This window comes from Sander lucioperca, chromosome 10, assembly GCF_008315115.2.
Source record: "Sander lucioperca isolate FBNREF2018 chromosome 10, SLUC_FBN_1.2, whole genome shotgun sequence".
Lineage (NCBI taxonomy): Eukaryota > Metazoa > Chordata > Actinopteri > Perciformes > Percidae > Sander > Sander lucioperca.
In genome coordinates this window covers 6,904,144-6,925,242 of record NC_050182.1, presented here as the reverse complement: position 1 = coordinate 6,925,242, position 21,099 = coordinate 6,904,144, and the positions used below count along the sequence as shown (strand labels likewise).

The 21,099-nt window shown below is 38.6% G+C and overlaps 1 protein-coding gene across 2 annotated transcripts in view; it reads right to left on the bottom strand.

Annotated features, from left to right (window-relative positions):
• LOC116064787 (C-type lectin domain family 12 member B-like) overlaps window positions 1-19,384 on the bottom strand; it is a 50,990-nt gene extending 31,606 nt beyond the window's left edge. The window contains exons 1-3 of one of the 2 annotated variants that reach the window (XM_036006501.1): window positions 19,170-19,384; window positions 18,990-19,067; window positions 15,001-15,090 (exon numbers count right to left, since the gene is read on the bottom strand). In XM_036006501.1, the coding sequence (XP_035862394.1) occupies window positions 15,001-15,090; window positions 18,990-19,067; window positions 19,170-19,197 (196 nt within the window). In that variant the 5' untranslated portion in view covers window positions 19,198-19,384. The remainder of the gene's footprint in view (window positions 1-15,000; window positions 15,091-18,989; window positions 19,068-19,169) is intronic. The other variant, XM_036006500.1, reaches the window with a different exon arrangement.
• Between the last annotated feature and the right edge of the window lie 1,715 nt (window positions 19,385-21,099).

The following is a 21,099-nucleotide window of genomic DNA, read 5'->3' as shown; positions in this document are numbered from 1 at the left end:
CAGCAGCGAATCCAAGCGTGTGTGGGAGGGGAGAAAAAAGGCTCTCAGAAAAGTGTGGGAAAATCAACCCAACACTTTTTTTTTGGTAACACTATTAAATTAGTGTTAAATAGACACATATAAACGGTACACATATAAGTTTAAGTGTCACCATATGGGACCTTTAAGCCTTCTTACTGTGTGTTCAGTCCGTTCGTGTCTGTCCATAGCTTTCCACGCTAAAACAGAACGGGTCCGTGTCACTCGTCAGCGGTCACAGAGAAACTTTCCCTCCAAAAGCAGCAGGAAGGAAACAGTTTAGTCGACTTGAGAAGAAAAACGTTGTTTCCTTTTCCTGCAGATATGAAAACATAACGTTTGTGTCCGGTTCCATTTTTGGATGACAAATAGATTACCGCCGCCCAAGGACGTAGGTGTTGTTTCAACATTAGGGGTGAAACATTACAACCGGGGGTTGTAACATTTTCAATGTCAAATTCAAGATTCTGGTGAAATTTATATGCAACAATATATGTTGGAAATGTCTTTATTTATGTAAAGGAAATTATTATCAAAAGCATCATGAAAAATAATGTGTACCAACTTTGATTTCACAGAGAATGTGTTTGGTTTTTAGTTCTGCCATTAGGATGTGACAGAGTTGTTGTTTGGTTAGCAACTAATGTCTCAAGTCTTAAACCACACTGTGTGTATCTGCAGCATCTACCCGCGCTGCTGCCGTCAACCTATCATCAACCGACTCTAACTTTGATCACGATCAAATAGATTCGATCATTTCTTTCTGCTCAAGGTTGAAGACCCATCTGACAAACATGAAATTCTTCTTTTTGCTGTTTTCATTAAGTCAAAATGTCAAAAAACGTGATCAATAACGTCATCGTTGTGTGTGTTGTTTTGTGACCAAACATGGTCAGAATATATATATATATAATATTTGTGAAAGAACAAAGGTTTTTTGCTAAGAATCAACTTAAAACATTACACAATGGATCTTTACATTTTTCAAAATGAATCTAGTTGTAGTCTTGCAATGTGTGACTCTGCAAGATCCTCAGTTTTTGCATATCACGATAGTCTTTAAGTAGTAGTCTTGTGAGATGATTGTCTTCAGATGTGAGATGGTGTCAGACTTTAGTCTTTTCAAAACCTTCTAGTGTATTGTAGGCATAACATACACTCTAAAAGACTTGTTAACTTGATAACTCAGATTAGTTCATTTTCAATCAAGCATGTTAAAAACATGAAGGAACAAAATGTGTTACCCAGATTCGGCAGCACAGGGGATGAATAGATAGAGAATAAATAGAAGAGGTTCAGATGTACACACACGCACGCACGCACGCACGCACGCACGCACGCACGCACGCACGCACGCACGCACACACACACACAGATGCAGCTCTTTATATTTCACATAGTCATGCTGCCCTCCTGTGGCAGCAGCCGGTACAAACATGCATGCTCACACACACACACACACACACACACACACACACACACACACACACACACACACACACACACACACATACACACACACATACACACACACATACACACACACACACACACACACACACACACACAAAACAAACACACAAACACACACACACACACACACACACACACACACACACAGATGCAGCTCTTTATATTTCACAGTCATGCTGTCATGCTTCCCTCCTTTGGAAGCAGCCGTTACTGCTGTGTCACTTTGTTTATTATCATCAGTTTGAATTGCTGTATTATAATTGTGATAGCCTATAAAAAAAATTAAACATACTAACCTAAACTTTAAGTGCTCAAACAGCAGCAATGACATTTTATATGATTTAAAACGAAAACTTTACTTTGTAAAAAATTTTATAACTTCTTTCTGAGCCTTGTACTCATAACGCTGTGTGTGTGTGTGTGTGTGTGTGTGTGTGTGTGTGTGTGTGTGTGTGTGTGTGTGTGTGTTTAGGACAGTCTGTTCTTATAGTCAAGGGCTTGACTTGTTTTTAGGGTCGAGGTTGCGATAAGGAGGATTATGTCAAACATATTCAGCACTCTTCAGATGTTGATGTCAAGACAGAGTCTGTTTTTATTAATTTATTGTTTGATGATTATTACTGCTTTAGGAGGATCTATCAGGGTTTAATCTTTGACTTGGTGTTTGCTTTTACTTTTATGATTGTTATTCAGGCTGTTCTCATGAACCAATTACCTATAGCTGCGAAAAGTAAAGCAATGTAATTCGTATAAAGTCCACGTATTTATTGCTGTCAGCACTACATTGACTGCTGCTGTACTGGAGCATGAAGATGTGCATTAGGGACTTTACAGGGCTTTAAAGTGGGGCAGTGAAGTTCATGTTCCAGAAGAAGTTAAGGAGAAAACACAAGACTTTTACACAGGAAACGGGTGTTTGTGTCCATTTTTTAAAAAGTCTGCAAAAACCTGCTGCCCTTGATTCAAACCTAAAAATCATACAGAAGGAGATGATATGTTTTTTAGTTCTTCTCTGAAGTTGCGACAGAGCTGTTGTTTGGTTAGCAGCTGATGCTGATTAGTTGTGATTGGTTCAACCCGCACTGTTTTTAGGGTTGTAGTACTCGAGACCGGTCTTGGGCTTCTTCTCACGTTGCTTAAGTTGCCTCCTCGACTCCCTCAATTACCTCCCTTCCTCGCGTTTTAGTCCCTCCCACCGAGGAGGCACGAGAAAGACATCATGGGAGGAGAGAGGAAATCAACTGTTTGTGCGGAGTTAGCAACTCCTTCAGCTGCACGGCTTCCAGGAAGGCTGCTCTCTGTTTCCTCGCCACAGCTCCTCGATGCTCACTCCTTGGTCCTCGGGATAGAAATAAGAGCTTTGAGACGGCCTTCACTGAGGAGGGACAGAACAACTTCAGGTCCAGACGAGGACCAGGGAGCCGAGGAGCTATCAAATAAGGCTGATGAGATTCAGCCTTGGTCTCACAAGCACTTTTTTCTCGGTCTCGTCTCAGAAAATCGACAGGCATTAGAGGGATATAAATAAGTTGCCTGTGCATTACTGTAATCTGATGTTCAACGTCCTGCTTCAAATGCAACCAATGACTTGACTAATTTCTAATTTGAAATTTGTTACTTTTAACCCCCTCTCCACCGCCCTTTAACCCTTGTGTTGTCTTCACGCCAACCATGCACTTGTCCTCTCAGGTCAAAATAGAAAATTAACACTTTCTTTTACACTTTTTTTCAATGTTTTTGTCCCTTTTTTTGACTGTTGACGCTTTTGTCCACTACCACCAGTACTGTATAAGTGCCACTCACCAACTTATTACCACTACTGTTACACTTATTTTTGGAATTCATGGTCAATACACCTCTTTTAAAGGAAATTAAGCAGAAATGATGAATTATTTTGACTAATATTAGAGTAATGTATGTTGATGGATAATCACAGACTGGTGTACAGTATGTCAAAGTTTAGTCCAAATACCGTTTACATTTTTTTCAAATGCTATAAAATTGAAGAAAACACTCAAAATGTAATGAAAGTATAGTGATCATTAATTGTACTTACAAAGAGTGTTGTAGGGAACCATCCATGTTATTTTTGGGTAATTTGGTGAAAAAGAAACCCATATTTCTGATATAGACAGTTTGATAACGGGTCAAATTTGACCCGAGGATAACATGAGGGTTAACCCGCACTTCCAAGAAAGTGAATGCGGGAGACAAGAGAAGAAGCTCTGGCTGTCTGGCTCTGGTCTGGTCTTGGTCTTGGTCTTGGTCTTTGGTCTTGACTCAGTCTCGCCACCTCAAAGTCTCGGTCTTGTCTCGGTATCGTTTCACTCTGGTCTTGGAGTTGACTTGGTCTCAGTTTAGGTGTCTTGACTACAACATTTTCTCACGCTGCTGCAGTTCCCCTTTCACCAACAGCTTTTCAACAGTGACTTTATATCACAATCAAATGACCTTTCTGCAAAGACTGAACACACTTTTCACATTTTCCTTAATAAGTCGTTGATAAATGTACAGTTTTTTGTTCAAGAGTTACTCTGATTCCCCAATATGTTCAGCAGAGTGGACGCATCCAAATGCAAAAGATTTTGAAAAGAATTGGGGCGTTTTTTAAAACCCTTTGGTGCTGTTGTCAAGCATCAGAAGCATATAACATTGCAAAACACACAAACTGTAGACAAAATCCTAGTACATACAACATGCAGGGTTTTTATTCAATGTAATGAAATATGACTTTGCTTCTAGATAGATTAAACGCTCTACATATTAATATGATTTACATTGAATGCTGAAGAAAAACAAGTGATGCTGTGCCTCCATTTTGGCTCATGAGTAGCAACAATATAACCTGTTACACAGGAAACAGGAAGCTGAGCAGTCTGTCTGTACCTCTCATCAATCTGCTGATATACAAATTATAAGCATCACATCTCTAACAAAGGAGAACAAAAGCACATTCAGAGTTATTAATAGTTAACAGTTTAGTAGTATACCTATATAATCCTATATCTAATTCACCTATACATTACATTTACACACACACACACACACACACACAGCTTAGATATTGTGACTGCAGGGGCGGATCTACCGGGGTGGCATAGGGTGCCATAATGCCACCCTAAAAGAAAGCCTTGCCACCCTTGCTGCCACCCCAGTTGGCAGCAACGAATTAAAAGTTATGGCCGATTTGACAATTTATGAGCGTGAATCTCCAATGTCCGACTGCAGTGAATGCAGCACGAGATGACGTCAGAGCGGCAAGAGCCTGATTTGTTTGGAAAACTGAGCGGCGCGAAGCGAGGGAGCCAGGAGTCGTCAGGAAAGGAGACAGAGGAGGAAAATAAGTCAAAACGGATTAACTATCTATCAAGAAATGAAATTATAACAAAAGCACAGTGCTAGCATAGTTGCGATGCTGATTTTGAGATGATAAAATCAGGTTGAAGAACGTTATTTTGCTACCCATAGCCTACATATAATGTTACTTAGGTCTGACGGTTGTTCTGTGTAAAGTAGGCTACAAAATGTATATATGAGTAATATGAGGTGGAAGGAGAGAGAAAAGAGGTGGAAGGAGAGAGAGAAGACGAAGACAAGGTGGAGACAAAAGGGCAACAGAAACGTGACAGAGATAGAATACAAGGCCAAGGCGACCAGGGACAGGAGGAGGTGGAGAACACCACAGCGGTGAAGATATGGAGGGAGAGCATCACCAAGATGAGGAGGGAGAAAGCGAGAGACGAGATACCGTGCAGGGCTCAGACAGTGAAAGGGAAAGCAGAGAGCTGGGCCATCACCAACCATCTCCAGTCGAGCTGGTCCACATGGTATGAAAACTGTTGCTGCATATATACTAAGTTACATATGAATAAGAACAACAAATGACAAAGACGGACATTTTTATAAAATTTAAGAGACATTGCTTAGACATTAAATAAATATAAAAATTCATGTTTGCTTAAATATGAATAATTAGGGAAAGTTGTCAGTGTGAAAGTGTGATGAGATGGGGAGATGAGTTTTTATATTTTGTTTAGAATGTATTTTAGATCTATTGCTCAGATTAAATTAAACAAATTAAACAATTAACCTAAAAATACTCTCCCAGGCTAAAATGTTAGTGTGTGTTAAAGTGCCCATATTATGAAAAAATCACTTTTTCTGGGATTTGGGTTGTTATGTTGTGTCTCTGGTGCTTCCACACACATACAAACTTTGAAAAAAATCCATCCATGCTGTTTAGAGTGAGATACGGTTTCTGAATGTGTCCTGCCTTCAGTCTCCGGGTGAGCTGTTCAAAATCGGCAGGGCTTGTGACGTCACAAGCCGAAACAAGCAGGCTAAACGCAACCATTAGCTCGTAGCGTTAGCGTTAGCATTAGCGTTAGCATGCTAACGCTAGCATGCTACCTAGCAAAGCACTTCTACAACACACACAAGTTCACCATAATCTACAAAAGAACTACTTACATGTGCGCCCTCATTTAGAAGTCTCCCTGCTAATCCTGCCTTGTAACTGACCGAAGTTGTAGAAACAGCCTTTCTTTTACTGCCTATGGAGCTAGCTAGCTGACATGATCTACATCTGAGCTACTGAGCATGTGCAGTGCAATCAAAGATAGTACAGAAGAAGAAGAAGAAACGAGGTCTCACTCTGTAGCTAAAACAGAGACCAGCTGAAAAGAGGATCTGCAGCAGTGAGAGAGAGCGGTGCAGTACAACAAAAATATGGTGTTTTTTGAAAATTAAACCATGTAAACCTATTCTGGTACAACCTTAAAATACAAGTATGAACCTGAAAATGAGCATAATATGGGTGCTTTAACACAGTCTGATGGTTATAACTAATCAATGACAGTTCATCATCTTGTACAAATGCTGCCTGCAGCGCTGCCTCTCTCACACAGTCCAGAACTGTTTGCTTCCCCTCTCACACATCTGCCACTCATCACCTGTGTCTTACCTTAATGCCTTTCCTGTGATAATGCCCCCTTACTGGATGAGATTAAGTTTGTCTGTCTGAGTTGGTAAATGGCAGCCTGTGCCCTTTTGTAGTGTGTACAGACTATTTCTCATCAAACCGTGATAAAATTCAGTATATATACGTCTGCCATATGTTGCCACCCCTCAAAAATTCCTGCCCCCCTCTTGCCACCCCATAAATATTTTTCTAGATCCGCCCCTGTGTGACTGTGTTTTTCAATTCGGCCGTTATTAATAACTGTTTAGTGAAGGGGAAGTACAGTGTGTGCTCTACTGTCCGCAGTATCCCTTATGATTAAGACCACAGGGGGAACAAAGTCTGAAATGTACAGATTCTGGTGGCCTAAAATACGTGTATGGTAACACAAATGGTTGGTTATGACACAGCTGTGAATTTGGTCATTTTAAAAGCATTTTCTTTCTGCCTATGTGTTGTCATGCTTCAAACCCATCATGCATTATGACAAATAATACGACAACATACTGTTAGACATCTTTTTCAAGTAACAGAGCCTGTATGAAGCTTTTGCTGTTGTGTTTTGTAAAATGTTGTAGTGTTTTTTGAAATGTAGTGTAACACACACACACACACACACACACACACACACACACACACACACACACACACACACACACACACACACACACTGCTTTGAAAAAGTAATTAAAAAAATGTACAGTAACCAAAATAAAATCCCTATACCTTTTTGAAAAACAAAATATTGAAATTGTGAAGTAGAAGCCAGTTGATATTATCATGCAGAGTATCCAGTAAACTTCTCAAGTCTGACTGCAGTGTTTAAACAGATAAAGTCTTCTTTCGGCAGATTGCACTTTTAATTTGACGTTAAGTTAGAAGTACTCAGTGTGATTAAGGCAATCAGTTGCAACACATATTTGGAGTTTTGATGTAAAGGACTTTGAGTTTTATGAAGTCTGCGTTGAGTTACGGATAATTGAAACGATTGACAAGAAACTAATAAATATTAATATATAATTGAAATACTGAGTTTTTATACTTAAAATTATTCAGTTATGTTAACTTAATATTTTCCGGTTACATATACTGATAATATTTGAGATGGCTTAATTAGAACGGTAATCAAAAAATGCAAGTTCACATTACTCCTAATATTTAAGCTCTAACAACCTCAGATTTCTGAGTTTATAAACTCAAAAAAATTTGAGTACTTTTTCGGGTTTACAGTGTGTTTAACTATGTTAAATGTGTGAAATGTACCTGGAGGAACTGCCACTTTATCCACAGTGCATGCTGGTACATTAACATAGTCATCTTCTTCTTTGATTTCCTCTGAAAGATAAAAATCAACCATAAATGTAGACAACATCCTGCCACATAAACATATAGTAAATTATATTTTAAATGCAGACATATAAATTTGAAAGTATTTTTAAGTACCAATTTTCTCCTGTGGATTTCTATTCATCCTGAACAAAATGTTTAAAGTCCTGCTGCAGTCCTGTATGAGAGCTGTTAGGAGGGCATCTGCTCCGCTGTGATGGTCTTTACTGGACTCCTACTTTGAGATTGTGACTGGGGTTTTCAATTCAGCAGATATTATAACTGTTTTCTGAATGGGGAAGTAAAATGTGTGCTCGCAGTATTCCTTATCTACTGTCCGCTCACTATCCACAGTATCCCCCATAACAAGGTCACAGGGGGAACAAAGTCAGGAATGTACAGATTCTTGTGGCCTAAAATAAGTATATGTTAATAAACAAATGTTTGATTATATCATGGCTGTAAAATTGGTCATTTTAAATGCGTTTGAATGTGTTGTCATGCTTCAAATCCATCATACACAAATAATAACACAACATACTGTTACACTGGATGAGATGCTTACAGTTTCTTATCTTAAAGTAACCTGTATGAAGGGAAGTGGTAACAATTACAGTGTACTAATTAAAGTTCCTCAGGGAAGTGTTTGGTTTTTAGTTCTACTTTGAAGTCGTGACAGAACTGTTGCAGAGTTGTTGTGTGGTTAGCAGCTAATGTTTTAAGTGTTCTCCTTTCATTCAATTCAATTTTATTTATAGTGTCAACTCACAACTGGAGTTATCTCAGGACACTTTACAGATAGAGTAGGTCTAGACCACACTATAATTGACAAAGACAACTATTTCCCACGAGCAAGCATTTGGTGCAAAGTTGGCAAGGAAAAACTTCAGAAACCTCGGACAGACCCTGGCTTTAATAGTTTTAACCCACACTGTCTGCAGAGTCTTCATCAACTGACCCTTTATCAAAACAAATAAATTGGATCATTTATGGCAATACTATTAGAGTATTAGTTAACTCCCACTGGTAATAAGTAAGTATTGGTGACTAAGTAATGGGTAAATATTCATGTTTTTCATAGTTACGTTGTGGAACCTATATGGTACAAGTTGATGATGACTGAACACACAAATGGAGTAATCTCTTACAATTTGTATGGTAATACCCTGGTAACAACCTGGAAATGAACAAGACTTCCTTTTACAGTCCAGTTTCTGCTTATGTTTTGAGTAAATTGTGAACACATCTACAAGAACATACCCACTACTTATGAAGATGTTCTATCATGACTACCTAAGAGATACACTGCCTACCCAGTGGCTGTTACCAGGTAAGTACAGATGTAATGGTTCATATTTTCTAAGGTTAATTAAATAAAGCTTATATAGCCATGAACAATATTTTTACAAATCTAAGTAATTTATTGGAAAACACTATCTTAATTCATAGAAAGCAAAACATTATAAAACTTGGGCTACTACAAAATAAACCCCGGGATAACTTAACTGGTACCTTTTATTGCTGGTTAATTGAGGGGCTATTTCTGAGAATTAGATGCACACAATTTTATCTAGGTTAAACTGGTCAGAACTATATGGTACTTTGTTGAATTATTGAGTAATACCTTAGATTTTACCTCGTACTTCAGCTGTAGTTTCTCTATAATTACCTACTTATTACCAGTGATAGTTACCTAATAATGGAATTAGTATTACTATGTATTTACAGGATAAATCCTTTGTAATTAAGGGGACTGTAAAAGGAAGGGTTACCAACAGCTTTAGTTACTAGTTACTTTACAAATTAAGATTTCTGCACACAAAACACATGTAGTTTGTAAAATCTAATGTTTTATTATAAATTAAACTAGCCAACAATATTATGGCCTACTTTTAGTGAACTTCTGCTTCTCACACATCCTGATCAATAATGTTGTAACTTCCTGAATGATGTTGTCTGTTCTGACATGGAGTCAGCATGATGTACGGAAAAGACGATAACAACAATGTGTCGCAGCGTTTTTATTTAATGTAATGAAACAGGACTTTGCTTCTAGATAGATAAAACACTCTACATATTAATATGATTTACATTTAATGCTGAAGAAAAACAAGTGATGCAGTGCCTCCATTTTTGCCAATGAGTAGCAACAATATAACCTGTCACACAGGATAAGGATCCTACAGAGTGCTCTAGCTATCGACCTCTGAGCCTGCTAAACTCTGATTTGAAAATCTTTGCAAAGCTCCTAGCCTGTCGTTTGGAGTCCCATATGTCAAAAATAGTGAATTCTGACCAAAAACGAGAAATGCAGCAGGTAATGTTAGATGCCTTCTCCACATTACTGATGCTGCAGAAGACAGCAAGACGCCAGTGTCACTTCTTTCTCTTGATGCAATGAAAGCCTTTGACAGGCTTGAGTTGTCATTCTTATGGTCGTCTTAGAGGTGATGGGCTTTGGTAACACTTTCATAGGTATGAATAAAGTTCTGTATTCTAATCCTTCAGCCCGAGTCTTAACCGGGCCAGCCTGGTCGCACAGAATTCCGTGAAATGATCACAAATTGTTAACAGCGCATTACGTGGTGGTGGCACGGAATGTGTGAAAAATCTGTGTGGCCACCACGGAAAACAATGCCAAGTCCAAGTCAATGAGAAGATGACGTAGCATTAAGAGCGACTATGGTACTATGTACTATGTAAGGCCGAAGACTTTAACCCAGGAGACCGGGGTTCGTGTCCCGCATGTCAAAAGAAGAAAGCTGTTAGGAAACTCCTAACAGCTTTCTTCTTTTCCGTCCAGTTCTTCTCGCGTGTCACAGAACCGTAAGCCCATGACCTTTTCCTTAACTTAAGGGGCCGTGTTCATTTCACGGAATTCTTCCGTGGGTCCATCACGGAATGTTTGCGATTCCGTGAAACTGCCACAGATTTTGAGTTAAGGGGCCGTGTTCATTTCATGGAATTCTGTGAGATCAGGTTGACCGGGTGCACCTCGTCCTCCTTATTTCCAGTTTCTAGATCTACACACCAAGGTTGCCCATTGAGTCCAGCATTATTTGTCCTCTCTCTAGAGCCTCTGGCTCAAGCCATTCGCCAATCGATTATGGTATCACCGATATGCATTTGCAATACACAGCATCACCTCTCACTATTTGCGGATGATGTTGTGTTTTTTTTAGAAGAACCCTTTCAGTCTCTTCTAGGGATGGGAATCGGTTCTTCTTTAGAACCGGTTCCCAGTGAATCGATTCCTTGGAACTGCTAGTGTACCTGCTTAACAATTCCGCTTAACGGTTCCGCTCGTTGCAAATGTGTCATGACCATGACGTCACACACACGCTGCGTTCTTTTGGTTACGCAGCAAACATGTCATCGAGGCAGAAGTGATCTAAAGTGTGGTTATATTTCATTCGAAAAGACGCCAATGCAGTCATTTGCAACAGTTGTAAAAGTTTAATTTCGGCAAAGGGGGGAACTACCTCCAATATGCAGAAACATTTGGCCACACAGCACGCAATCCGTTTGCAGGACTGTCGTGTGTTTGATTCTCTACTACTCAGCGACACAGCAACAACAAGTGAGTCAAGCAGCAGCGGAGCTAACGAGACGCCATCTGCTATTAATGCCAAAGGTAACTTGTCTATTTAGTTAAAGGAGAACTCCGGGCAATTTTTACGTTAATCTTGATCGCTATACTTTTTTGAGTACTGTTTATTGCAAAAACCACGAGCCGAATTGGTGCTAGCAACGTCTGCTCCGCTGTGACAGTCTTAGTGAACTTCTGTTTCTCACACATCTTGATCAATGATGTTGTAACTTCCTGAATAATGTTGTTTGTTCTGACATGGAGTCAGCATGATGTACGGAAAAGATGACAACAACAATGTGTTGCAGGGTTTTTATTCAATGTAATGAAACAGGACTTTGCTTCTAGATAGATTACACAACTACGGGCCCTATCTTGCACCCGGCGGAGCACGGCGCAAAGCCCGAAGCAAGTGTCTGCTATTTTAAGACCGTCCAGCGCCCACGTTGTTTAAATAGCAAATGCACCTGCGCCCATCTTTGCCCCCATGGGCGTGTGAGTCTTGCAGGGAGGTGTGTTAAGGTGAATTCTTGGCGTATTGCTATCTTGAGGCAGCAAAATTAAACTGGTCTAAGGTCAATAGCGCAGCATGTCATTGTTATTTTAACAGCACATTATCAAAATGTGTCTAGGCTTATGCACAGCGCACGCACACAATGTTTGTTACAAACACACACACAGGGAAGCGCAGCAGCACACAAACATGCAAAAGATTACAAATAAAAATAGTAAAGCAAAATCCTCCATCATAATAGCAATGCGCCAACGTACAAACTTGCCTGGCTTTTAAAGGGAACCCTTTTGAAGCATGAGCCCGGCGCACGGACACTTTTTTCAGCCGTCAAACTAGCAAAAGTGGATTTGGACACGCCCTAAACGCACCTGCGCCATGTGCTTCACGCCGTGTGCTCAGATCGTTAAAATAGGGCCCTTAATATTAATATGCTTTACATTAAATGCTGAAGAAAAACAAGTGATGCTGTGCCTCCATTTTGGCTCATGAGGAGCAACAATATAACCTGTTACACAGGAAACAGGAAGCTGAGCAGTCTGTCTGTCCCTCTCATCAATCTGCTGATATACAAATTATAAGCATCACATCTCTAACAAAGGAGAACAAAAGCACATTCAGAGTTATTAATAGTTAACAGTTTAGTAGCAAACCTCTATAATCCAGTATCTAATTCACCTATACATTACATTTACACACACACACACACACACACACACACACAGCTTTAAAAGTAATTGTAAATATTTCTTTTCTCTTTTTCATACAGTAAAATCTCTCAATATTTTGGAAAAACAAAAACATTAAATTGTGAAGTAGAAGTCTTCATGGTTTGATATTTATGAAGCCAGTTGATATTATCATGCAGAGCATCCAGTAAACTTCTCAAGTCTGACTGCAGTGTTTAAACAGATAAAGCACTCTTTTTGCAGATCCATCCGTTTATGTCAGCACAGCTCACTGAGCTCCAACCTAACCAGCTACTGTGTTGGACAAAAACTACACACTGACCGTCAGTAGGAGGTGGTGGTGTTGGTGGTATCCAGAAGCTGAGGGAAGAACATGATGTTTAGATCAAGGCAGATAGATTTATTATTCAAAGTTTTTAGGAATGTCTTGCTTACCCTTCAGTCAGATCACTTCCATCGATCCACTTCCATCTCCCTCCTTCAGCTCTCAGGCCAATCCAGTATCCAACGGTCAGGCTGTAAAATCTGAGTACACCCTGAGAAGAGAGCAACAGTTGTCAAATATTTAAAAACAACACTTAAATAATCACACTGATCTACAGATTCAGTGTGTTCAGACCTACAGAAAAATACATTTTCATTTCATAATTGCATCATAAAAATGCCAGTTTTCTCATTACCCATTCATCTCTATCATCTACAACAGCCAAATCTGAACTCCGTCCTCTGCAGTCTTCTCGAGCTTCTTCCCAGGTTTTCTGATCAGCGTCGTTAACCAGATAGCAGCTGGACTCGTCAGGTTCCCAGCCCTTCTGACAAGCTCTACACTGTCTCTCTGAGACAGTTTATGAGACCAACCAATAAACAACATTACTGCATTGTGATATTATTTTTATTATTGGTTTTTATTGGACCTAATTAATGGGATCTGAACACACCATTATTTACTCTGGGGCAGTATTCATCAATGCTCCACTGAGCTCGACTGATGTTTTGTATTTGTCCTCTTAAGTTGTTCCTCTCCGTCTCCAGCTCCTGGTTTAGTGTCTCCAGCTCCTGGTTTCGTGTCTCCAGCTCCTGGTTTACTGCAGTCAGGTCTGTGATCTGGTTTTCTAAGACGCTGAGTTTGTCGTTGAGGTTTGTCAGGTTGCGATTGGCATCACTGCCATGACTTAATGTAGCAACTGCAAAATGAAAATGAGCTTCTTAATCATAGTGGTAGGGACATTTTGTTTTGTTTTTTGAGAATAATCTTTCTAATGCACTTCCAAAGTAAGATATAGAGGATACAGTCCACAGTCCTACTTCAGTCGTCTAAGGTTGTCAAAATATGTTTTTATCTTTAAATATCTTCGTGTTGTTATCACTCTGCAGCAGAAATCCTGTCTGGGAAAACACAAAGAGTGAACTTGGTACTATAAAGGTTGTAACTTTAGATGATACACACTTGATTTCTCTAACTCAGACTGCTGAAGCCTCATATTAGCTTCAGATCAACTTTGGAATACATGTTTGAGCAAAGCCGGTATGAAGAGGAGGAAGGATTCAACAGGTTCTCACACTCATCTCGTAAAATCTGGACGCTTGGTCAGGTGCCTTTGTCGTTCTTATTGACGCTAAAAGTCTCCTTTAGCGCTATAAGTAAACGCGCTTGGTCGGGACTATTGTCGTCCCTTTAGCGCTATAAGTAAACGCGCTTGGTCGGGACTATTGCCGTCCCTTTAGCGCTATAAGTAAACGCGCTTAGTCGGGACTATTGCCGTCCGACGCTAAAAGTCTCCTTTAGCGCTATAAGTAAACGCGCTTGGTCGGGACTATTGCCGTCCCTTTAGCGCTATAAGTAAACGCGCTTAGTCGGGACTATTGCCGTCCGACGCTAAAAGTCTCCTTTAGCGCTATAAGTAAACGCGCTTGGTCGGGACTATTGCCGTCCCTTTAGCGCTATAAGTAAACGCGCTTAGTCGGGACTATTGCCGTCCCTTTTGACGCAGTTATGTTAAGGAAAAGGTCGTGGGTGGGCGTACGGTTCTGTGACACGCGGGAGGAAAATAAAAAGCGACTATAGCAAGCGTGACGCGAACCCCGCTCTCCTGGGTGAAAGTCCTGTGTTTGTTTGACCCATCCACCACCCCAACCAACCTCCATACGTGGAAATTCGCCCTTACATACTACTCTCTAAATCCTCTCTAACTGCTGCTCTCCCCAGTGCGTTACACAAATACGCTGAAAGACGCCTTTTCCGTCACATCAGACGCTGACAGCCACTGTCCAAACGTCCTTATTTTACGAGTTCGGAATGAGAACGGGTTGAAGGATTACACCGAGCAAAAACTGTTTCTATGAACATATGGGCATCTGACAGATGTGACAAAATTAAGTGAACCTGTCCTTTAAATAAGGACTAACAACAACAAGTTAAGACAGTGGTACTCACAGTAGATACGGAGGCCCATGATGACTAACAGTATCAGCCAACACACTGCTATCGGTAGAAAATACTGAGAGAAGCAGAGAAACCTCTGGTCTGAGAGAGAAATAAGAATTCAGTTTACTTGGTGATGCTGATTTAACAGTCAAAGGTGCTTTTAAATCTTACAGGGAAAAGAAGCTAAACTTTTAAACATTCACATTTTTAATCTTCAAAAAATCATATTTCTTTCACATCATAATTGATAAATTAAATAAAGTGTATGTATGTTTTTGTACTTTTAATTTGACTTAAGGCAATCAGTTGCAACAAATATTTGGATTTGGTTTGGTTTTGATGTAAAGGATTTTGATATTTATGAAGTCGGTGTTGAGTTATGGATAATTAAAACGATTGACAAGATACTAATAAATATTGAGTTTAGTGAACATGAAATACTGAGTTATTATACTTAAAATTATTCAGTTATGTTAACTTAATATTTTCGATATTTTTTATTCTGATAATATTTGAGATGGCTTAATTAGAACGGTAATCAAAAAATGCAAGTTCACATTACTCCTAATATTTAAGCTCTAACAACCTCAGATGTTTCAGTTCATAAACTCAAAAAAAAATGTGAGTACTTTTTCTGGTTTACAGTGTGTTTAACAATATTAAATGTGTGAAATGTACCTGGAGGAGCTGCCACTTTCTCCACAGTGCATGCTGGTACATTAACATAGTCATTTTCTTCTTTGATTTCCTCTGAAAGATAAACATCAAACACAAATGTAGACAACATCCTGCCACATAAACATATAGTAAATTATATTTTAAAGGCAGACATGAAAGTATTTTTAAGTACCAATTTTCTCCTGTGGATTACTGTTCATCCTGAACAAAATATTTAAAGTCCTGCTTCAGTCCTGTATGAGAGCTGTTAGGAGGGCGTCTGGTCCCCTGTGATGGTCTTTACTGGACTCCTGCTTTGAGATTGTTTTAAAATTTTAAATTCAGCAGATATTATAACGGTTTTCTGAGTAGGGAAGTACTCTACTGTGCGTGCTCTACTGTACTCAGTTTCCCGTATGACAAGGCCACAGGGGGAACAAAGTCAGGAATGTACAGATTCTTGTGGCCTAAAATAAGTATATATTAATAAACAAATGTTAGATTATATCAGGGCTGTAAAATTGGTCATTTTAAATGTTTTTGAATGTGTTGTCATGCTTCAAACCCATCATGCATTATGACAAATAATAACACAACATACTGTTACACATGGATGAGATGCTTACAGTGTTGTTCTATTATAGATTATCATACCAGCAGATAAGAAAAAATAATAAACAGAGCCTGTATGAAGGGAAGTGGTAACAATCACAGTGTACCAATCAAAGTTCCTCAGGGAAGTGTTTGGTTTTTAGTTCTGCTTTGAAGTCGTGACAGAACTGTTGCAGAGTTGTTGTGTAGTTAGCAGCTAATGTCTCAAGTGTTCTCCTTTAATTCAATTTTATTTATAGTGTCAACTCACAACTGGAGTTATCTCAGGGACACTTTGCAGATAGAGTAGGTCTAGACCACACTCTATAATTTACAGAGACCAAACTATTTCCCACGAGCTAGCATCTGGTGCGAATTTGGCAACGAAAAACTTCATTTTAGGCAGAAATTCATTCAAAAATATCAATTATGCCACTTTAGTGTTTCACCTTATAATAAAATACAATACAGGATGGATTCACATGTTTCAAATCTATCTTAAAACAATAGTCAGGTGTTCATATGAACATTACAACTGGGTTTTCATTCCTTCTGTTCATTCTAGAGAATAAGAGATTTTTTTTACAAATGCACTTGTAATTTAAAAGATGGGAACAAAGTTTGCCAAAAACGTTCTTATATTTAAATATCTTCTTTGTCTCTCTATCACTCTGCTTCAGAAATCCTGTCTGGGAAAACACAAAGAGTGAACTTGGTACTATAAAGGTTGTAACTTTAGATGATACACACTTGATTTCTCTAACTCAGACTGCTGAAGCCTCATATTAGCTTCAGATACACTTTGGAATACATTTTTGCACAGAGCCGGTATGAAAAGGAGGAAGGATTACAACGAGCAAAAAATATGTTTCTATGAACATATGGGCATCTGACAGACTTGATAAAATGTGAACCTGTCCTTTAAATAAGGACTAACAACAACAAGTTAAGACAGTGGTACTCACAGTAGATACGGAGGCCCATGATGACTAACAGTATCAGCCAACACACTGCTATCAGTAGAAAAGGCAAGGCAAGGCAGCTTTATTTGTATAGCACATTTCAGCAACAGGGCAATTCAAAGTGCTTTACATGAAAACAGAATAAAAAATTTAAAACAGATAAAATACAAGAATAAAAGTTACAGTGCAGTATAAGAAGTGAAACATTAAAGAGCAATTAAAACAGTTAAATATATAAAAGCAGATAAAATAGGAATTTCTCTTTATATGCTTATATTGATTGTTATAAACGTGTCAACAATGCAACTTCAGTCTTTGTTTGTACTTAGTGTTCCATTTTTACCAATATGACAAACATCTCAAGCAGTCCGGTCCATATTTTTCCAACCATCTCACCCACAATGGGCCCAGATGCTTCGCACGGCTTTGAGCTTTCATTACTCATAATAACAGAAGCTAGTATACTTTTTCCTTACAAAAATACTGAGAGAAGCAGCGAAACCTCTGGTCTGAGAGAGAAATAAGAACTCAGTTTACTAAATGATGTTGATTAATCAGTCAGAGATTAGATGATTAGACTCTATTGATCCCAAATTGGGAAATTTCAGTGCTACAGCAGCAAAATATAAGATAAGAAGAATATAAGAAGACACACATACAGAATATAAAAGAAATAATTAATAGGATAGAGTACAAGAACAACTATTTAGAAAAGATTATACAAACGTATATATAGCACATTTGAGTAACAAGGCAATTCAAAGTGGTTTACATAAAAAAATTAAAGAGCAGTTAAAAACGATAAAAAAAAAATTAAAAACAGATAAAATGCGAGAATAAAATGTAAAGTGCAGTATAAGAAATTAACAATTATTTAAATAAATGCAACATCAAAAAGATAGGTCTTCAGCCTTGATTTAAAAGAACTGAGAGTTGCGGCACACCTGCAGTTTTCTGGGAGTTTGTTTCAGATATGTGGAGCATAAAAACTGAACTGAATAACAATTCAGTTTACTTAATGATGTTGATTATTCAGTCAGAGATTAGATGATTAGACTCTATTGATCTCAAATTGGGAAATTTCAGTGCTACAGCAGCAAAATATAAGACACACATACAGAATATGAAAGAAATAATAAATAGGATAGAATACAAGAACAACTTCAAAAAAGAAAGAACGTACAAACGTATATACAAGTGATGAATAAATAATGTACAACCTACTAATACTTAATAGTATTTATAAAGATGTAAGTAAAACCTATGTTTGTGCAAGTTGCAGTGTTGTCATCAGGGTTTATAATTAGCACCATCTACCAGCCACGTGCTGGTAAAATATGCAAGTGGCTGGTAGATTAGCTTCATTCACCAGCCAATAAAAACAATGTTAGTCTACTGAGTCGCTGATTACATTTGAACATCACTAATCCATTTGGCTAGTCAACAAAAAAGTTAATATTGAACCCTGATTATGATGTTTATGTAACACTCAGTGATGATGTGTTAACAAGTTGTATTGCCTGTGGTAGGAATGATTTCTAGTAGCGGTCAGAAAGGTGCTTTGAATTAAGCAACATTACACTCCAGGGTTTGATATGATGAAACAATGTTTGACAAAACTCCTTCTCAAAGTGATATTACAAAATTTCATTTCAGACATATATTTACTATTTTAATCATATATAACCTAAGACTTCCTAAGTTTGTACAACACATCATAAGTTAAGGTTTGTTTTCAAAAGAGATTTGAGGAATTTTAAAAAGCGAACATCAACATTTCAGCTTTACCTGGACGAGCTGCCACTTTCTCCACAGTGCATGCTGGTGCAATAACATAGTTAGCTGCTGCTTCTTCCTCCATTTCCTCTGAAAGATAAACATCAAACACAAATGTAGACAACATCCTGGCACATGAACATATAGTAGATTTACACTCAGAAACATAAACATTAGAGTATTTTTAATTACCAATTTCCTCCTGTGGATTTCTGTTCATCCTGAACAAATGTTTAAAGTCCTGCTGCAGTCCTGTATGAGAGCTGTTAGGAGGGTGTCTGCTCCGCTGTGATGGTCTTTACTGGACTTCTGCTTTGAGGATGTGACTGTTTTATTTTAAGTCGCCAGCTAATAAGAAGGTGTTTTCTGAAGAGGAAGTAGAGTGCGTGCATTGCTGTCCAAAGTGGCTTAAAAACATAAGACCACAAGGGGAACAAAGTCTGTGTCTTAGTGTCCACAGACCACAGGGGGAACAAAGTCAGAAATGTACAGACTCTGGTTGCCTAAATAATTACACTAATTACAAAAATGTTTGATTTCAACACGGCTGTAAGTTTTGCATTTGCTGCCAATGTGTTGTCATACTTCAAAAGCATCATGCATTATGAAAAATAATGTGTACCAACTTAAATTTCACAGAGAATATGTTTAGTTGTCAGTTCTGCTTTTAAAGTGTGGCGGAGTTGTTGTGTGTTTAGCAGCTAATGTCTTAAGTCTTCTCCTTTAATGGTGTTAAACCACACTGTGTATCTGCAGCATTTTCCCACGCTGCTGTCGTCAACCTATCATCACAGTGATATGACAGTAACTTTTATCATAATCAAATTCAATAATTTCTTTCTGCTGAGACTGAAGATCCATCTGACAAAACATGAAATTCTTCTTTTTGCTGTTTCTTTAAGTCAAGACATGATCAATAACGTGATCGTGGTGTGCAGGGCTTTAAATTAACTTTTTTGATCACCAGCCAACACAGCTAGCAGATTGTTAAAGTTACCAGCCAATCAGACTTTCCACTAGCCAAATGTTTGTTTGTTGTTTCCTAACTAACTTTTCTTTACCGTTCATCTTCTCTGTTTCAGGGTAGCTAGTAATCGATACCGCGCGCTAGGCACGTAGCCAATGGTTGGACAACACGTCACGACAATGTGTTCAAGGGAAATGTAGGATTAGAACTACAAGTAGTGTTGCTAGTTAAGATTATGTTTCCAAGCCAAACACACATAAAACTGCCCAAATTTCTTGAGGAGAAAATAGACCAATCCAGCAATCTGTCACATTGTTTCTGCAGCCTGGCGATTCAAAGAGATGCAGAGTTATTCGCTTCTTTCAGTGTGGTATTAGTATTTTTACTGAAGTAAAGGGTCTGAATACTTCTTCCACCACTATCCGTTTCCAGTTTCCTCTTGGTCAAAGCTGCAAAACAGTTTTTATAGTTGGAGGAAATTTCAAAGACACATCAGCAGCCCGTCTCTATCCTCTTCTCCAAACTTCTGTCAGCTTCCTGCCGTCCTCTCCGCGCTGTTTTCTTGTTTGAAACGCAACAGCAGCCACTGGTTGATGGAGAGAAATAAGAATTCAGTTTACTTGATGATGCTGATTTAACAGTTAAATGTGCCTTTAAGTCTTACAGGAAAAAGAAGCTGAACTTTTAAACAATCACATTTTTTTTAACATCATAATTGATAAATAAAGTTTATGTATGTTTTTGTACTTTTAATTTGACTTTAAGTTAGTAGTACTCAATGTGGTGGCTTAGGGGTTAAGGACGCGAGCTTGGGTGGTGATGGTGCAGTGGATATGACACATGCCTTTAGTGTGGGAGATTTGGGTTCAATTCCCACTGCAATACATCAACCAATGTGTCCCTGAGGAAGACACTTAACCCACTTAACTCCAGAGGTGTGCAACCTCTGACGTACGTAGCAATTGTAAGTCACTTTGGATAAAAGCGTCAGCTAAGTGACATGTAATGTAATGTAATGTAATGGGACTGGGAGGTCGCTGGTTCAATCCCCAGATCGGCAGGACAAAATCTGGGTGGGGAAAGTGAAAGAGCAGCGCCTGTAAAATCCCTCCAATTCAAAATCAATAAAACGTTTATATATAACGTCATCATGTT